General features: G+C 38.6%; 1 protein-coding gene across 7 annotated transcripts in view; it reads left to right on the top strand.

Annotated features, from left to right (window-relative positions):
• Nucleotides 1–362: 362 nt before the first annotated feature.
• Nucleotides 363–15,235, top strand: part of LOC131220892 (probable LRR receptor-like serine/threonine-protein kinase At1g56140) — an 83,920-nt gene continuing 69,047 nt past the window's right edge. For 6 of the 7 annotated variants that reach the window (XM_058215796.1, XM_058215795.1, XM_058215797.1 and 3 more), the window contains exon 1: nucleotides 369–603. In XM_058215796.1, the coding sequence (XP_058071779.1) occupies nucleotides 429–603 (175 nt within the window). In that variant the 5' untranslated portion in view covers nucleotides 369–428. Of the gene's footprint in view, nucleotides 604–15,235 lie in introns of all 7 variants that reach the window. The other variant, XM_058215801.1, reaches the window with a different exon arrangement.

Here is a 15,235-nt window from a genome sequence, read left to right as displayed (position 1 = left end):
AGTTCGAGCCTGCTTACAATAAGTGCACCACTGGGACCGGGTTATAGTCGTTGTATCCTGAATGTCGGTTACTATGAAAACCTGTTGTACTTAGGATGATGTCCAAGGGGAGAAAATCCGAGTGACTCACATCACGCCTCGACTTCTACAGTATGATAAGTTTTCTAACTTTCTTATTTTAATTTTACAATTTAAATAGTTTTCGACATCCAATCTCCAACAAGCCTTTCCCGCATTGGGGGAGTAAAACATATCGTCGTATTCTCACGTCTATATCTAAAGTCATGCATTGACTTTTGAGACGACTCTTGCACACGTTTATATCTACAAGTCACGCATTGACTTGTGAGACGACTCTTGCAATGAAAAGGGAAATCCATTCATTCATTTATAGGATGTTGGGATTTTAAGTTCCATAGCTTCATGAGATGAGAAGGCCTGACTACAGTACACCTCCTATGCATGGAATGATGAAAAGGTCCATGCCTAGACCTCAATCTCATACCCTGCTCGCCTTTTGCTTCTGGTGCATACATCTCTTGTGTTTGGTGGAGAGATGCAAAGCTCAAGCTATAAGTAATGCTACGACAGACCCATCTGAAGGTATGCATCCTTAGAATCCCCCTCTCTCTCTCTCTCTCTCTCTCTCTCTCTCTCTCATGAAAATTTATTTCACCTTATCAAGAACTCTATTTTCTCTTGTTTTGAATCTTTTGATTGAAACCCAACTGCACTCGCAAACATCCATGCTGTGAGCCACCAGATTTTTGTGGATCAAGTGAGTGATGCAATTTCTTGGGCTGAGACCCATACATGCTGTGGACCACCAGATTGATGGTTTGTATCTTCCATACACCACATGTATAGGGCTGGAGCCGATTTATTTATTTATATATTTTTTTCATGTTTTCTTGGATCTGAAAATGGTGCTGAGTTGCTTACCATATGGACTAAAGAAATGATATAAGTGCGAAGATCACATCAGACCCTTCTACCCATCCGATCAATAGCCTATAAAATGGATGAACAAGATCATTTAAACAATAGCATATGTCCAATCAACAATCTGAGCCATCTCTTTGTTAGTGTCCATCTTACGAGAATTAATTTTATCATGCAATCTTAACCATCCAATGTCCGTGAAATGTGCACCGGACCTAATGGACCGTCTGAGTAAAACAATTGGACCATCCAATTGTCCTGATGCAGCGCCAAAGTTTTTAATTTATTTATGATAAGATCTACCGGTCATTGGATTTGCATATCCAATCCAGTACTCCATATGGCATATATACAAAAGTATACTGAGAGATGAAAGCATTTAGGTGTCTTAGGCATGTTTGTGTGTCCACCAAATCCCAAGCGACTGCATGCATGAACAGGGAAAGATGCTTAGGCTGCGTTGGATGCATTTTGGTATTGGATTTTGCAATAATTATTTTAACCGTCCCAGTTATCCAATTGGTGGGTATCAATTGGAAGAATGGAAATTAAAAAAAAAAAAAAAACCAACAACAACAACAACCATCAACGGTCCAAATTCAACTAGAAAACTAGGATGAGAAGGATCAGTTCTAATTTCAACCAATTTTCAATCGACAATGGGATTCTCGAATTTAATGGTCGAGATTGGCTCAATTGGAAGAATGGAAATAAAAAACATCATCGGTCCAAATTCAACTAGAAAAATTGGATGAGTAGGATCAGTTCTAATTTCAACCAATTTTCAATCGATAATGGGATTCTCGAATTTAATGGTCGAGATTGGCTCAATTGGAAGAATGGAAATACAAAACATCATCGGTCCAAATTCAACTAGAAAAATTGGATGAGAAGGATCAGTTCTAATTTCAACCAATTTTCAATCGACAATGGGAGTCTCGAATTTGATGGTCGAGATTGGCAAACACGTACATTATGTACGGTGAATGATATACCAAAACTTAAAAATGATCTATTATCATGTGGCTGAGAGTGATTCAGATTTTCAATTTTACTTTCCATTGACTTAATCAAAATAAAGCTGTGAACTGCATATGTTCTGGGTGTGGCCCACCCACGTGACCATGTCTGATATCGACGTCTTAAAAAATCGGACAAGAGAATCCATCGTCCACGCGCATGTGTTAGGCATCTCACCTTCACGCAACCTATGAGCCAAAGTGGCAAAAGGGCATGCTATCGTAACCATCTATAGAATAAAATTTATTATTTCGAACGGTCTGGCACAAATCTCATGCCATTCAGTTTATCAAATTTACCACAATTTACATAAAAGATGCATGGATAAAAACTTTGGCCAAGTTTTCTAATAAAATTGTGGCCCACCTTGATTAGAAAACAGCCTAGTTTATTCGCCAAGGGAATTCATGTTTGGGCCTGCGTTATTTATGGCTTGGATCTCATATTTATATATTATACAGTATGTTGTCAATGTCTTAAATTTGTCTATAACATGGTCTTTGTCAATGAGATGGATAGACCACTCAATTCAATTGAGTAGATGTTGACGCCATTAAGAAAATCTGAAAAATCTTAATTGATTGTTGTACAATTTTAGAAGTGCTACTCGATGGCATCAAAGGAGGCTTCGATGTTATCGATAGGTCTTCGATGCCATCGAAGGTCCATTTGAAGGTGCACGCAGAATTGCATAAGTGCTCGATTTGTTTTCAATTTCAGTTGTGATACTATATATATCAGGTGCAATTGGAATTAAGGAAAGATTAGGGTTTTTTAAGACGTTCCTAAGGGTTCAAGAGCATACCTAGGTTTCAAAGGAGATTCAAGGGGTTCTGTCGAATCGGTAAGATTATCTATGTTTCAAATCGGTAAGATTATCTGTCTTATAATATTGCTTTCATAGTGCATTACTCATCGCTTTCTACTATGGTTTTTTCCGCGATGATTTTTTTTCGTGAGAGTTGTTTAGGTTTGTTTATGCAATTGTGATTACTTTGCTTGATTTTGCTATGTGTGCTTCTATGGTTCCTGACAAGTGGTATTAAAGCTAACGTTGGAAAGCAGATCGAATATGAAACCAAGGTATTAATGACATCTAATATGAAGTTCGATATAGAGAAGTATTCTAGTAAAAACAAATAAACTATGAAAAGTTAAGATGAATGGTATCCTAGTTCAGCAAAGTTTGAAAGATGCACTCCTTGGAAAGCAATCAGAAACTATGAAAGAAGATGAATAAAATAAGTTAGATAAAAAGGCTAATAACTCAATCCAGTTGTGTCTAACAGATGGGTCATTTATAATGTCATGAGAGAGAAAATTACATCAGATACATGGACGAAGTTAAAGGGTTCGAGTGTCAAGGACATATATGTCGACGATGAAGACTTCAATGACTCGTGGGTTAGATGCCAAGAAGGTCACCTTGATGACCTACATATGCAAGATGAGTTCATTTTCAAAGGGAATCAATTGCGCATCCCTAAAAGTTCATTGAGGAGCTAGTAGATCATCCAAGAACTATATGGAGGTAGCTTTAGTAGCCACCTTGGACGGGACAAGATGCGAGCTCTTGTTGAAAAACTGTACTACTAGCCACAGTTAGTACGTAATGTGGGCAGAGCGGTGCAGTGCTGTCATGCTTGTCAGGTCTCCAAGGGATAGTCTTAGAATACATGTCTCCACACCCCGTTACCTATACTTGATGGCCCTTGGGAGGACCTATTAATGGACTTCGTGTTAGGTCTCCCACGAACATGACGTGACATGGATTCAGTGTTCGTGGTAGTAGATCATTTTTTGAAGATGGCACACTTCATCATATGCAAGAAGACCCTCAACGTGACGCACGTGGCAAATTTATTCTTCAAAGAGGTCGCGCGGTTACACAGGGTCCCCAAGACTATCATTTCTAACCGCGATACGAAGTTCATTAGCCACTTCGGGCGAACTTTGTAGAACCACTTCGATAAACGACTTCAGTTCAAAAGTGTCTACCACGTGACCGGCGGCCAAACTAAAGTTGTGAATTGTACGTTAAGGAACCTCCTTCGATGTATTTCAGGAGAAAATCCTAAGTAGTGGGATTTAATTTTGTCTCAAGCGGAGTTTGCATTCAACAATATGGTAAACCACACGACAGGGAAGTCCCCGTTCCAAGTTATTTATAGTCGAGTGCCTCGCCACACATTTGACTTGGTCCCTTTGCCCAAGCTCTCAGGTATGAGTATTACAGCAGAACACATGTTAGATAGAATCATGGGCATTCATGTGAGGTATAAGACAAGTTATATGCTTCGAACGACAAGTACAAGGAGCAAGCCAACAAGCATCAACGACAAAAAATGTTCTGAAGTAGGCGACCAAGTTATGGTTCATCCATGCAAGGAGTGATTTCTGACTAAGTTGTACAACAAGTTAAAGAACAAGAAGATTAAACTGGTGCCGATCCTTCGAAAGATCAATGACAACGTTTACATGTTGATCGTCTGGACGATATGAAGATCTCGCGGACTTTCAACGTCGCAAACCTGACTGAGTACCATGAATCAAAACAGGAAGAGAACTCGAGGACGAGTTCTTTCGAAGTTGAGGAGACTGATGTAGAGTGGGCCACGGATAATTTCATGGCCAAGATGGACAAAAAAAGGCCCAATCAGAGACGGAGATGATCCGGATTGTCAGAACTTAAAATAGACGTATCTCGCAAATCGGAATGAGTGATCGGACTTAAAATATATGATTTTGAGGTAGGACGAGCTACTTTAACCACCCATCCCCTAGGTTGCACAAGCTGGATTTGCAAAATACCATCAAATCAACTGTCGTTTCCCTGTTTTAATTATGTTTTTACTATAAATGGTAAGTTTTAGTTTGATTATAACTCTTCATCCGTAGGGATTTAGGAGTTGCGCCCAACATGAAAAGTGCTTAGAATAATTAGGAGAACGGTGTGGTGAAGCCAAATAGGACACTTGCTATTTTTGGCCAAAAACCTTGCGCACTAGTAGACATCACGATCATCTATAAATAGTAAGTTTGCTATTTATAGTAAGTCATGATTTCTAAGAGTTTTAGTTATACGTTGATTCCGAATTTTCTTCCATGGCTTAGTATCTCCATCTAAAGGGTTTGTAGACTTGTTTATTTTATTCATTAATTAATTTCAATTTTTATAAAATTTATTTTCTATTTTTCTTGTTTTTCTTTTCCGTGGATTCAAGAAGTCTCCGGGAGGAGTCCAGGAAAGTTACATGAATTGGGAACAGTTATCTCCTCGTGGAAGACGGTGCTCGAGCTCCGTTATTCCCTGCGTCGTATAGTCAGGGTTGGGACGTCACCTACGTAAATACAACGTTGCTAGTGGAAATTGCAAATGGTGTAACGTGAGGGCCGTTCCGTCCATACAAAAGTATAAAAAATCATTCCTATGAGTAGCTGACCGCATGCGGTCTAACGTTTGAAGGTGAAAACAAGCGGATTTTGGAAAATAGTTTAAACGTTAGAGATTTTCGGTAAATAATCCAAGAGGGCAATTGGTCATTTGGAAAAATTCCTTCTTCTTCTTTATTATTATTAGTATTATTAGTTTAATACATGAAGAGAATTATCATTTTTTGGTATTTGTAATGGAGAGAGAGAGAAAGAGTCACGTTCACCAAGTGAATTGGGTGCAAAGAATATCTACAGACATCATGGCGGCCCCACAGAGCTTTGGGGGTTAAAGGGGGCCGTTGATCAGGCAAGTTACGCTCGTACAAAATTCACGCACCAGGAGGGCGTTCTCCAAAAACCAATATAGAAGGGACTCAAAGAGAGATTAGCTAAGCGCATACAAGCGTGTAAAATAAAGGTCATGTCCACTCCACACACGTGCCATCATAGCACGTATCTGGTAGATCCAATCCATCCATCAGTTTTATCTTACCTCGTCCACGTTTTATTCCAAAAATAAACGTTGTCTGCTCAGAATTTGGGCCCCAGTAATGGAAATAATCAGATTACTTAGAGAATTTCATCCAAGTTTTTCAGAGCTGTATTTTGTTTTGCTGTATGTGGCCCACCTGACCAGTAGATCAACATGAGCCTTGAGCTAGGACATTAATATATTGGTGCCGCTCGCCTATTGTGCCATTCTGGCACGGCGTGTACATGAGTTTTTTTGCGAGAAAGGATGGACGCAGATTTCCTGCAAAAGCCTTTCACGCGAGGTTACTGGGCTGGGAACACAGGTGGGGCAACGTGATGTTTGCGAGGCATTCATCCTTACCATCTGTTTTGTGAACTCATTTTAGGAGATACAGCCACAAATGAGCCGGATCCAATACTCAAGTGGGCCAAAAACGTGAGGATTTAATGTCTACACTTGAAATATTCGCGGGCTAACAAAAGTTTTAAATCAAGATAATATTTGTGTTTTCCGCTGGTCCGAATGGGAATGATGTTATAAACAGTATGAATGGCATGTAAACATCACTTTCAACCGCAGGAATTTCACTACCTACTTTTCCTTTAGTGCGGCCCACTTGAGTCTTGCATCTCTTACTTTTGGGCTAGTCCTAAAATGAGCTCACCAAACGGTTGAACGGGTTGTACTTCTTACCAAAGTGGATGGCAGATCTATGTGGGGGGCACCGTGATGTAAATGTCTTATCCACACTGCCCATACCTATTAACAGGTAATTTTATGGCATGGTCCAAAAAATGAAGCAGGTCCACATCTCCAGTGGACCACACCAAAGGAGGGAGTGGTGATAATGACACCCACCATTGAAACCTCTCTAAGGGCTACTGTGATGTCTTTTTACCATCTAATCTATTCATAAGGTTATATAGACCTGGATGAAGTGAAAACACAAATATTAGCTTGATCTTAAACTTCTGCAGCTTGTAGGAAGTTTTTAATGGTGGGACTTCAATCCCCACTTTGTGGCCCGTTTAAGCCTTGGTTCTAACTCATTTTTGGGTTCATACTGTATAATGACTTTTAAATAGGGATGGACGGAGTGGATAAGACGTTTGCATCATGGTGGCCCCCACAAAGCTATGCCCGGATGGATTAACGCCCCGGCAGGTAGGACACAATCCGTCCATTTCTTACACACATAACAAGTAAGCCCACCTAGGTTTCCAGCGTAGGAACTTTCTACCAAAGGAAATCTGCGTCTGGAGCAGATTGGCCAGTGTATCACACACCAGCTATATAGATGATGTATTGACATAATATAGTTATGCGGATCTCATCATGAGGTATGTGTTATATCCAAACCGTCCATCCATTTGGTGAGCTCGATCTGAAAAATAAGATAGATCTAAAAATAAAGTGGACCACACTTCAAAAAATAGTGGAGGATTAAACGTCTACCATTGAAACCCTTTTGGGGGTCACAGAAGTTACGGGTCAATATGAAATTTGTTTTTCCATTTCATCCATGTATTTTTAACCTTATTAACAGATTGGATGGAAAATATACGCTATCATGGGCCTTACGAATTTTTTAACGGTAAAAGTCATTATCCTCACTGCTATTTTTGGTGTGATTCATTTGAGCTTTTGGATATGATTCGCCTTTTGTCTAATGCTCTAAAATGATCTCGAAAAATGGATGAACGGTATGGATATAATAAATACATCATTGTGGGGCCATGGAAATTTGATTTCATTTGAACTGTTGGTACTAAGTTGTTGGAGCTCGAGGACGGTTGGCGCTCGTCTTCTCACGACACGTATCTACACCAGCTATATAGCTAGTGTGTGGTACACCAGACAATCCGGTTCCGATTATGCATGAGACCCTGGTTCCACCCGAAGGGACGCAGATTAGCTACGGACAGGTTGAGTAGCGGATTGGCTAGTGTACCTCACACCAACTATATAGCTGCTGTATTTATGTCAGCAAGTTCTGTGGATTTGATCATGAGATATGTGTTATATCCAAACCTTCCATCCATTTGGCAAGCTAGTCTTAAGGCTTGAAACGAAAAATAAGAGAGATCTAACTATCAACTGGACCACACTGCAAACAGCCGTGGGGGATTGAACGTTTACCATTGAAACCCTTTTTGGGGTCACAGAAGTTTTGGATCAATATGTAATTTGTTTTTCCTCTTATTTTAGGTCTTTGTGACCTTATGAACAGATTGGATGGAAAATAAATGTTATGGTAGACCCTACAAATTGTTTAACAGTGAAATTCATTATCTCCACTGCTATTTGTGGTGTGGTCCCGATGATCTTTGGATATGATTCAACTTTTAGATAATACTTTAAAATGATCTCTAAAAATAGATGAACTATGTAGATATAATAAATGCATTACTTTGGGGTCCATGTAACTTTGATCTCATTTGAATGGTTCGTACAACTCGGAGCTCGAGGAGCGTAGTGCTCCTCTTCTCATGACATGACACGTACCTACGACAGCTATATAGCTGGTGTGTGGTATACTAGCTAATCCGTTTTCGATTAGCCACTGATAGGTTGAGTAACGGGGGACTCACTGCTGAAGTGACGTGACCTTTATATGGGCCCACAATGATGTATGTTTTGTATCCATACCGTCCATCCATTTGGAGAGATAATTTCAAGGAACGATACAAAGAATGAATCATATACAAACCGGGAGTAGACCCCACTACAGAAAAGTGTGGGGAGAGTGACGCCAACCATTGAAACCTTCCTAAGGTCCACTGTGAAGTTTATTTGAGATCCAATCTATTTATAAGTTAACACACGCATGAAAGAAGGGAAAACACAAATATCAACTTGATGGAAAATTTTTATAACCCTTGGAAGTTTTTAATGATGGGCATTACTCTCCCTACTCTTTTCTGTGGTGGGATCTACTCCGGTTTTGAATCTGACTCGTTCTTTGTCTCATGCCTTAAAATAATCCCTCCAAATGTATACAAAACATATTTTATGGTGGAGCTTACATAACTCCGTGGCATTGCTTCGGTAGCTAGTATCGCCACTCGCAGTAGCTAATCCGCGCGCCATCGGTAGCGGATTATCTACCGGTGTTCACACACCAACTGTACAGTTGATGTATCGATGTCAGTAAGTTTTGTGAGTTCCATCATGAGTTGTGTATTATATCAAAACTGTCCATCTAATTTTGAGCTTGTCGCCGTAAGACTTGTTATAAAAAAATAAGACAAATATAAAGATTAATTGGACCACACTGCAAAAAGCAACAGGAGATTGAACATCTACCATTGAAATCTTTTTTAGATTACAGAAGTTATGGATCAATATGATATTTGTTTTACCTCTTCATACAGGCCTCTATGGCCTTATGAACAGATTGGATGTAAAATAAACATTATGGTGGACCTACTAATGTTTTAACGGTGAAAATCATTATCTTGCTGCTATTTGTGCTGTGGTGCAGTTAACCTTTGGATGTGATTCATTTTTTGGCTCATGCATTAAAATGATCTCGAAAATTGGATGAACGATGTGGATATAATAAGTAAATTTTGGGGCCCATGCAACTTTGATCTCCTTTGAACCGTTCGTACAACTCGGAGAGACTGCGTTCGTCTTCTCCCTACACGTACATACACCAGCTATACAGCTAGTGTGTGGTACACCAGCCAATCCGCGTCCGGATCCACCAAGGTGGATGGGACCCATAAGTGTCCATCTCAGAGTGATGTATGTGCCTTATATCCACAGTGTCCAACCGTTTTGAAAGCTCATTCAATGGCATTAACCAAAAAATGAAGCAAATCCAAATCTTATTTGGACAAACGACGGAAAATAGCTGTGATTAAATCCTCACCATTAAAAACTTCACGGGGGCACTTAGAATGTTGATTACTTGTTGATAAGGTCACAAAGATCTGGATGAAGAGACCACACAAATATCAGCTTGATCCAAAACTTGTGGCCCGCGATAAGTTTTCAACGGTCTATTACCACTGCTTCCTGTGTTAGGGTCCACTTGAGATTTGAATCTGCTTCATTTTTCAGATCATGCCCTAAAATGACCTTTCAATACGGATGGGCGGCATGGATATAGTCACATACACTACCGTGGGCCCCACAGTCAGGGGTCCCACCCACCTCGGTGGATCCCGGGTCTTCACCTAATCCGTACCCTTTTTGGCACAGGCGTGTGCGCTATGCGAAGCGCATGTGGATCCTTTTAATAGGGAAACAGATTGGCTATCGGTGCTCTGTGGCCCCCATCATGATGTATGTGTTCCATCCATGCCGTCCATTTATTTTTTTAGATCATTTTATGATATTCGAAAAAAAAAAGGAGGTATATGTCAATCTCAGTTGGACCACATTGCGGGAAAAAATGTTGAATGAACTTTGACCATTAAAAACTTTTTGGGGACCATAAAAGTTTTGGATCAAGTCGATCTTTATTTTTTCCCTTCATCTAGTTTTATATGACCTAATCAACAGATTGGATGTCAAATAAACAGTACAGTGGGCCTTAGGAGGATTTTAATGGTGGATATCCAATCACCATTGTTTTCCTGTGGTGTGGTCCCCCTGAGATCTATATCCCTTTCAATTTCTGGATCAAACCTAAAATGATATTTAAAAATGGAAGAACGGAATGGATGAAACACATACATCATGGTGGGGCCCACAGAGCACCAACCACCAGCCACCGGGCTGGTGGCAGGGGGAGTAGCCAATCCGTTTCCCATTAATATGGGCTTATTTATTTATTTTAATAAATAAGATCTTAATTTTTTAAAAAATTAGACTGTCTGCTAACGTTTTAATTTATTTTTTTAAAACTTTTTTTAGGAAAAAAAAAAAAAAAACCCCTTAAAACACAAGTGATGGAGACGTCTCTCTCTCTCTCTCTCTCTCTCTCTCTCTTCTTCTTCTTCTTCTTCTTCTTCTTTATTTATTTATTTATTTTTTATTTTAGCAGCTGATGTAGGTAACATTTTTTACTCATTTTGGGACAAGTTTGATCTAAACTTACAAGTAATTCACATCATGATCTCTTTTTTCTCTTTACAATCTCTAACTAGAGATTGGGCCCACATGATAAATGACCCATATTGAAGGTAGGGCCCATATGATAAATGGTCCACATCAAGGTAGGACCACATAATGCATGGTCACATCAAAATTTGGGCCCCACATGATGAATGGTCCACATCAAATGTGGGACCCACATGATGGATGGTGGAATTGAATGCGAGACCACATGATGGAAGGTTGACAACAAAGCTGAGCCCACATGCTGAACAAATCATATTGAAGTTTGGCCCGACATGATGGATGGTCCAAAGAAAAGTTGGGACCCACATGATGGATGGTGGACATTAAAGGTGGGTCCTACTATTTTTATTCAATTCGGACATGTGGCGACATGTGTTATGAACGATCCAAAATCGATCAAATGTCTGCAATTTGGATCAGTGTTGGGTATGCCAAAATTCTTTTTAACTCAAATTGATTAAACACTCATAACATTAGGCCACAAACTAGCTGGATTAGGATTAGAACTATGAAAGTTGATCTAATTGTTCGGCCACCAATGTTATATCAATCAGGTGATTTGGAATGGGAGGGTTAGTCTTTCAAAAATGATTTTTTTTTTTTTTTAAAAACCCTACGATAATGACTTTTTTTTTTTTTCCAATGGTGGTAACATTTTAAGTTTCTTAATGAATTAATTAATAATGGATGGATAAAAATTCAAATAACGCTGATCACTAATTTTTGTGATTTATAAGAATGGTACAATCAGAGAAACAAAATTCAACTGAGTAGAGAAATAAAAGTAATTACATATCGCTGCTTATGTAGATCGAACAGCTGAGGTATGTAGTGTGCAGGACATGACTACTTTGATCTACTAAGTAAAAACTCGATGATCAGTGGTATCCAACGAAGGTGGCCATACATATATAATCTACTCCTAAGGAGTAATGCAGCGATGCTACTAGACAATAGCATATTTAAGCTAAACTAAGGATTCTGGACTTGTTGTAGTGTGGTTGGACAAAAGTAAAATATCTAAGTTAAAATTATGGATAGGCAGCGGTACACTGCAGAGATTGATTGATTATGTGTGACGAGGGACTATAGCTCTTCATCGAATGTTGCTTTTATAGACTTGGAAGGACGATGGTTGAGCTGACATTTCCTTATTGGTCCTTGAATATAAATTGGTTATCCTAGAAGGATTTAAATTCTTTTTTTTCATCATAATATGATTTTCAATTAATTTTGGATGGATTCTTTTTCTAATCTTCAATAGTCTCCGAGAAAGCATTGATCGCTTTGGAAAAGTTTCATTTTTGGCATGATTGTGTTTGATGGCCTTACTTTGCATATCCTCAGCAGTGCTTTAATTATCTTCTTGCACACGCTATAGGTCACACGTGTCACTCGTGTGATGGTCACATGTATTTCATGTAGTGTCCCTCTTTTCTCGATTGTAGATGTGCCTACAAATCTGTCACCAAAGGATATGTATCAAAGATTTATTGAGGCACGTATACGATTTGCCTCTCGTCGTTCATACGTGAGGGCAAACACATAGCGACATCTTATTGAGCAACATGGATTCTGCTCGGCAGGTGTAAATAATGCCCTCATATCACTTTACATTTAGATAATGTGAAGAGACATTTTATGACACTTCGACTTTGGTGGTCATTCGACGATTGACACTGGTGGCACAAGGTTCATGTTTGACAGTTGTGTGCAATATTTTATGTTGAAAATAGTTTGTCATGATTGCTCAATGAGGGCCTTGATGATCATGACTTTCTATAAAGGGATACCCTCAAAGTTGAGGATTGTGCACTCGAGTCTAACTATTTTCTTCTTCTCTCCACCTCCTTCCAGCCTTTTGCCATGATATTTGCTACTCTTCCCTCCGCTCGCTAGATTGGAAGAATCTGGGAAGATCATGATTTTTTAAGTGTAGTGGCTGAAGGTTAGGGGTTTGGCTACTATTTTCTTTTAAAAAAATGAAAAACACTCCTCCCGAAGGATAGTTGGCCAGATATCAATTTTTGTTTCTACCTCATTTATCTTTTCGTTTGTTAAAGAAATGTTTTTATCATTATATAAAAGAGAAAATCATATGAGGGCCAATTAAATAGGAATGAAAAATAATTTCTTTTTGGACATTATATCTTGCTATTCTTCATCATTGTTGGCTTGTCCTTAACAGGAAGCTGTATTGACGATCTAAGCCCATAACTCCTTGTCTAATCCAACATTACTCAACATACTTCTGGCTCTTTGTAAAAGAGTCTGATTCGTACATTCAGTCATACCATTCTTCTTTGGCGTGTGCCTCACTATACACTCAATCTTATAATTTAATTTGATTAAACTCATTCGAAGTAAATTCTCTACTATTGTTTGTCCTTAGAATTTTCTACTTTCGCCCTATTTATTTTTTTACTATTGCTTTTCACATCTTAAGAGTGGTAAAAACATCCGATTAATGTTTCATGAAATAAACGCACACTTTTTTAGAGAAATCATTAATGGATATGATAAAAAATGACAACCCTCCCCCAGAAACAACAAACAATAGCCCCCACACATCCAAGTGTATGTAATCCAGCTAACTTTTACTAACATGTTTTTCGGTTTTAAATGATAACCTTGATTATTTCTTATATATGCAATGCTCACATATATCTAAATCAAAACTTTTAAAACAAGAAATTAACTAACGATTAAGAAGTACCTTCATATCACGCTTGCTATGTGGCCTAAGAACGCATGCTACAAACGTGCTGATTTGTATTTCGCTACAAACATTGCAACTTTACCCAATATAGTATTCCCGATTAACTTGCAAAGATATCCGCTCATTTGTGCCTTTATAATACTGAGTGTCCCTTTTGAAACTTTCAGGACTCCTTCGTAACCGATGAACTTGCACCCGAGTGTATCTATAACTCTTAGAGAGATCAATTTTTTCTTCAAATGTAAAATGTGTCTCACATTGGTCAGACTACGTTCCACTTCATTAAATATCTTGATGTGAATTGAACCAATTCCTATAATCTTAGAGGCATGATCATTGCCATAAGAATCATGCCACTATCATACTTGATATATGTGGTGAACCAACTCTGATGAGGACACACATGGTGTGATGCCCTCGTATCCAAAATCCACTTATTATATAAGTGACTGAGCTTGGACATTGACAACACACACAACCACTCGTCCTTTCATTAGATTTCGCTAAATTGGCTTCCTTCGGCGAATCATCTGATTTCTCCTCATTTTGATTTTTTGAATTTTGATAGTTATTCATATGTCCCATCCTAACACAATTCTAATTCTTCAACTTGAACCTTGATCGCGACTTCCCCTTCTCTCCTTTAGACGATCTTTCCTGAGCAAAGAATACATCCGTAGAAGTACATTCACCTCTGCTCTTTATTCTCAACTGCTTCGACTGAAGGGCCGAGATAATGCTATTGACATCAAGGTATCCCTACCATAGCATAAGTATCCAGTAAATACTCATAGAACTCCAGGAGAGATGTTAATAAAATTAGAGCTTTGTCGTCTACATTGATCATCACCTATACATTTGTTAGTTTGCAAAATAGTTTGTTGAAGATGTTGATGTGCAAATAGAGATCCAACATTTTCACAATCCTCGGAGTATAAAATTGTCTCTTCAGATATAGACGATTGGAGAGCAATTTCATCATATAAATATTTTTCAAGTTTGCTCATAATCTTACAGTAGTAGTCTCATCAATGACATTGTTTAAGACTTTATCGGCCAAGCATAATTGAATTATGATAATTGTCCTCTCAAGTTCATCTTAATCTTCTTTATAGATTTTGGGCGTCCTGTTTTTCTAAGGAGTGAATGTTGCAACCCTTGTTGAATTAAGAGGGCTTTCATCTTTAACCTCTATAGTTCGAAGTTATTTTTACCTGTGAACTTTTCTGTCTCGAACTTCACATTTGATCCCCTCGATACAATGTTTTTAGTTTCAATCTAATAATCCAACGTACTATCTGGTACCACTTGTCGGGTGTTAAAACCCCTTAATGGACACGGAAGAAACCTCGGAACGAATCAAACACACAATACAGAATGAAAAAGAACAAACAAACACAAAGAATACATAAAGTTTTACATGAAAAATCCTTGTAGGAAAAAACTATGGCACTAAGCAACGATCAATCCATTATATAAAAAAATTACAAGAGATGTAACAACTTAACATATGGAAAACACTAGATCCCCTTCAAAACTTTGCTTAGATGTTTTGCTCTCTAACCCTAATC

This window comes from Magnolia sinica, chromosome 12 (assembly GCF_029962835.1).
Source record: "Magnolia sinica isolate HGM2019 chromosome 12, MsV1, whole genome shotgun sequence".
Taxonomy (NCBI): Eukaryota; Viridiplantae; Streptophyta; class Magnoliopsida; order Magnoliales; family Magnoliaceae; genus Magnolia; species Magnolia sinica.
Note: the sequence above shows the minus strand (reverse complement) of the source record. Positions and strands in the feature narration are given on the sequence as shown.